This window comes from Eurypyga helias, unplaced genomic scaffold (genome assembly GCF_000690775.1).
Source record: "Eurypyga helias isolate BGI_N326 unplaced genomic scaffold, ASM69077v1 scaffold18118, whole genome shotgun sequence".
Classification (NCBI taxonomy): domain Eukaryota; kingdom Metazoa; phylum Chordata; class Aves; order Eurypygiformes; family Eurypygidae; genus Eurypyga; species Eurypyga helias.
In genome coordinates, this window is record NW_010267751.1 from 31151 (window position 1) to 36226 (window position 5076).

At 38.4% G+C, this 5076-nt stretch overlaps 1 protein-coding gene across 1 annotated transcript in view; it reads right to left on the reverse strand.

Annotated features, from left to right (window-relative positions):
• Positions 1-897, reverse strand: part of MCHR2 (melanin-concentrating hormone receptor 2) — a 21083-nt gene extending 20186 nt beyond the window's left edge. Inside the window, 1 exon segment of the mRNA XM_010157552.1 lies at positions 716-897. Coding sequence (XP_010155854.1) covers positions 716-897 — 182 coding nt within the window.
• Between the last annotated feature and the right edge of the window lie 4179 nt (positions 898-5076).

A 5076-nucleotide genomic window follows, 5' to 3' on the forward strand; every position in this document is an offset into this window, starting at 1 on the left:
TAAAATCTCTTGTTAAAACTAAGAGACTAGAAGGCATTTTCTTGCATAAAGGACAGCTGGAACAGATTTTATGATCCAAAAAACATCATAGCAAGTTCAGCAATTTTACCTTCTCAGTATAGAACAAAAATGTTTTGAGGTATTAGTTCCTGCAATGTGAGAATCCTCAAATGGCACTAAGACCCTGTTTCCAGAAGAAAGGTGGTGGTGGAAAATAGCAATGAGTTCTAGGAAGCTGCTATAAATGGGCAAAAGTTAGCTGGAGCTCTGTTATTTAAATAATCTGAGGTAGAAGTGCAGTTTTCAAAGGAGAAAAAGACTATATTTCAACTGATCTTAAAAGTATTTTGTAAAACATTATAATGCCTGGCTAGTATCATAACTAAAGTTCAGTTTAGCTTTTACTTGTGCTAATGGGAAGATTGCTGGCAATTATAATGGAAACCAGGAAAGTAAAGCATGTATTTCGGTTTCCTTGAATAAGTCAATCACATGCTTAAGTGCTTTCTCATAACAGAAAAGGCTAAGCAGGCATACATTACTGCTATCTGTTGTCATGATTTAATTTTTTGTAATGAGAAATAAATGTCAATGGCTAAACGGAACATGAAAAACTTGCTGTTCCTGTCTTTGCTGGGAAATTAATTTCCTTAGTGCAGTCATAATTTATTTTTTCAGCTATAAATTTTACTGAAAAATTTATTCAATTCCATACCTTAATACTGTGAACACAACGAGGATATTTCCAACTAAGCCTGTTGAACAGATAATCCTAATCAGAGAGGGAAGGATGATTGTCTCTGCAGCACCAATCACCTGGTAATGCTGCCATCCACTCCAAGATCTGTTAAACAAGCCCAGTGTACTGTTCTGACAGGAAGGCTGAAATTCACTCATTCTTCAGCGACTTTAGGACTTAGTTCTGTAGAAGCAAGAAAAAATAAATTATTTGTGGACTAATAATTTGAATATCATTAGTTAAGTCTGGTATCTAAGTGTATGTTACTGTTTAACGACTATCCGAAATTCATAAAAACCTTCCAGTAAGATATTTTGGACATTCAGGATTGTACGTAAAAGAAGTGGATGATGTCTGATGCTTTCAAAATGAAATCTGTGATGTAATAACTCCATTATAATTTAAACAAATTTTTAGTGATCCAAGATACACCATTCTACTATTCTCAGTGTTTATTCTACTCTCAGAAAGTCCACTGTCTGCTGCTTCTCTTGGCTGGGGTGGTCCCGGTAGACAAGAAGTTTGACACAAAGAGCCGTCAATGCACCCTTGCAGCAAAGAAGGTCATTGTCATCCAGCACTGCATTAGGCACAGCATCACCAGCAGGACATTCTGGAGGTGATTCTTCCCCTCTCCTTCGCCCTGGTGACACATCCTCAGTGCTGGGTCCAAGTCTGGACCCCCAAATACAAGTGAGAGACAGACTTGCTGGAGGGCCATGAAGTTAGTGAAAGGACTGGCACATCTGGCATATGAGAGCCTGAGACCTGAAGTTATTGAGCCTGGAGGAGGGAAGGCTCAGGAGAATCTGAGCAATGTGTGTAAATGCTTAGTTGCATGGGAGGGAAGGTGTGGGAGCCAGACTCTTCTCACTGGTGCCCTGTGGCAGGACAAGAGGCAAGGGGCACAAACTTGGAATACAGAAAACTCCATCTGAACACAAGAAAGAAATTTTCTTGTGAGGGTGGTCAAATCCTGGACCCAAGTTGCCCTGACAGGCTGTGGAGACTCCACATATCTCCCTCTCTTTGAATATCTCCTAGAAATGTTAAAAAAGACAACTGGATGTGGCCCCAAGAAACCTGCTCGAGCAGTCGTTGCTTTGAGAAGGATGTAAGTGACCTCCAGAGGTCTCTTCCTACCTCACCTGTTCTATGAGTTGTTGAATATGTGATATATGACACAATGTTAGATCTAATTTTTTTTAAATTCAAAAACACCTCTAATTTTGTATGTCCATTTTAAGATGCCTAAAGCTACAAGTAGCCTATAGTTTTCTCAGCTATAAGTTACAGCTGAGGACAAAGATATTGGTGTGGATCCATATAGCCCATTTCTTCAACAGCTCCAGCTGTTGCAGCAAAACTGTCTTTTACCCCATACACTCACTGTCCATAATACATTGAACAAAATCAGAGTCTTTACCTCCAAGATTTTTAATTGTCTAGATATACAATCCCATATTTCCTCAAGTAAAGATGGCATATTTTTCCTTAGATCATTTTTTCCCACCAGTTCACATATGCAACTGTAGCCAGAGGCTCCACTTTATTTGCTTAGTGCACCTTCAGGTTGGCAGGATCTGAACAAGTATATAATGACACTCTGTTCAAAATAATTTAGTAAACCCTGCTGAGAGTCCAGCAACTTCAAATAAGGTACTGAAGAACAATGCTGCACTGCAGTTACATCCATACCAAAGTTTAAAGAACAGAAATTTGAGAGGCAGATCATACTTCTGTATTTTTAATTCTAATTCGAGATAAATTTATATCTGTAACACATTTGATCTTTATTTCAGTAAATATAGTATCTTAAAGCAGAATTGTAGCCTGGGATGAAGTAAAACATTTTTTTAATATAATCTAAAATTCTCTTATGCATTTGAAAATAAAATCATCCTTTTTGCCAGATTTTAGTTTTTACTAAGTGATGATGAGTCACTGCTCTTCAATAACATCAAATTAACAGGAGCAGGGTTCTGCTGTTCAAGATACAAGGAGGGGAGTGGGTAATAAATGTTTCATTTACTTGCCAAAACCAGGGGATCCAGGAGGCTATGAGAAATAGAAAAAAATTAATGAAAATAAAATGCAGGGACAGGTTTTTTTACAAAATCTAATTTAAAAATCAGCAGTTTCCTGTTCTTTACAGAAAAGAAGCTTTAGGCCTACAAGGAAGCTGGCAGGGCACTTTTCACAAGGACCTGTAGAGACAGGACAACGGGTAATGGGTATAAATTGAAAGTGGGGAGGTTTAGATTAGATATTAGGAAGACGTTCTTCATGGAGAGGGTGGTGAGGCACTGGAACAGGTTGCCCAGAGGAGCTGTGGATGCCCCATCCCTGGAAGTGTTCAAGGCCAGGCTGGATGAGGCTTTGAGCAACCTGGTCTAGTGGAAGGTGTCCCTGCCCATGGCAGGGGGTTGGAACTGGATGATCTTTAAGGTCCTTTCCAACCCAGACCATTCTATGATTCCCAATAGGTAGGTAATTTTTACACTTGCATAGTGCATTTAACTCTAAGACCACCAAGGAATTTACTCAAAAAGTCATATAATAAGAAAGTATCTTTTGATGGTGAAGTACCATTTGTGCCATACGTAGTCTGAGTGAATCATGTGTGATCACCCAGTTACTTATATTGGTGAAGACAAAATAAATCCAGCTACCTCAGTGAAAACAATTTCTCTTCACAAGTATGCTTGAAACTATGCCTTACTAAGGCATTTATAAGGTACATTAGAGGCACGATTGTTATGTATGTTATAGAAAAAACACATACTTTTCAAGAATTAAGAAAGTGGAAAACCCCAAATTGGTTCTGTTATTGGTAGAACTCATTCCTAATGAATAGTTGATCCAGTGTTCATTTAACAGTAAAAGATATATTGGGCTAAAAAAAAAAATAAATTATGTGTGTTTAGTTCTTTGCTTCTATGAAGTAAATGAATGTTATCTGGTTTGTAAAAAGGGAAGATTTCAGCCAATAAAAAGTCATATTACTTTCTGTTTGAAAATGGATGATCAGCACTTCCTGAAAGAATTAGGAAAAGGATAATAATTTACTTTTGTTAAGTAGAGTGTCAGATGTAACAGACCAGCTTTAAAGCTCACAAGCTCTTCTTTTTTTCTAACTCCCTCGATTTATTAAAAAGCATTATTTTAGTATTTGCCTCCAAAATTGCTGACATCAATCACCTTTTAAATTTCAGCTGGGGAGTAGAAAAAAGCTTTATAATTTAATTAACATCCTCCCTGAAAGAACAGACTATTCAAAATGGCATCATCAACTTTTATTCAGTGACAAAATATAAAAGCTAAAATATACTCTCTGAAACTTCAGGTTTTTAATACATCTGTTCTGTGTCAGCACTTTGTCTGACAAGATATTACCATTCAAAAATGGAAGTCTGAGTCAGTAAGGAAAGCATCTTAGCACACCTATCTTCGACTACAGAAGCAAAACCGATATAGTCAACAACGTTAATGGTAAACAAAAGGATGTGCTCTCATGGGCCCTAATGATCTAGTAGCATAACTCTCTCTCTTGTTCCTTGCTTCCTATAAACTCTGGCAAGGAAACAAGCTCTTGCGAGTGTAGCAAGACCTATGACAGCTTTGTAAGTCTGAGTAACATGCTGAATATTGATGCTTATAACCCATGCTGTCCTTTCCTCTATGACATGGCAAGGCATCATCTGCAGTTAAATCAACAAAACACTGCTGCAAGAAGAACTAGAATTACGCGGGAAATTCTAACCAGTAATTTCTCACCACTTAAGGTCACAGAAAACAGCTGCACATAAATTCACCATGACAGTGAATTCTACTAAAAAAAAAACCCCAAAACCAAACCACCCCAAAAGCTGAGAAAAGAGGAAGTTGGTTCCTCAGTTTTTTAAGTATGAATGAACAGATATTTAGGACATGTTCCAGGCAGTGTCATGGGGTACAGGATGTGTTTCCAGCCACCCGGTGATTGCTTTCACCATTGTGAGCACATGACACTTGCCCTGGTGGGTTTTGGGAAGTGTGATGTAGTCAACCTGCCAGACCTCCCCATATTTATATTTCAGCCATCGAGCCCATACCAAAGAGGTTTTATCCTCTTGGCTTGTTTAATGGCAGCACATGTTTCACATTGGTGAATAACCTGTGCAGTAGTGTCCATGGTCAAGTCCACTCCTTGATCATAAGCCCATATGTATGTTGTATCCCATGCTTTTCTCTAATATGGCAGGACACATCAACGAGCAGCGCATATTGCTTCTCCTTTTCTGGCAATTTATTGTACAGTGGGGCCTCTTCAGCACATGTCACCTCCTCCTTTAGTG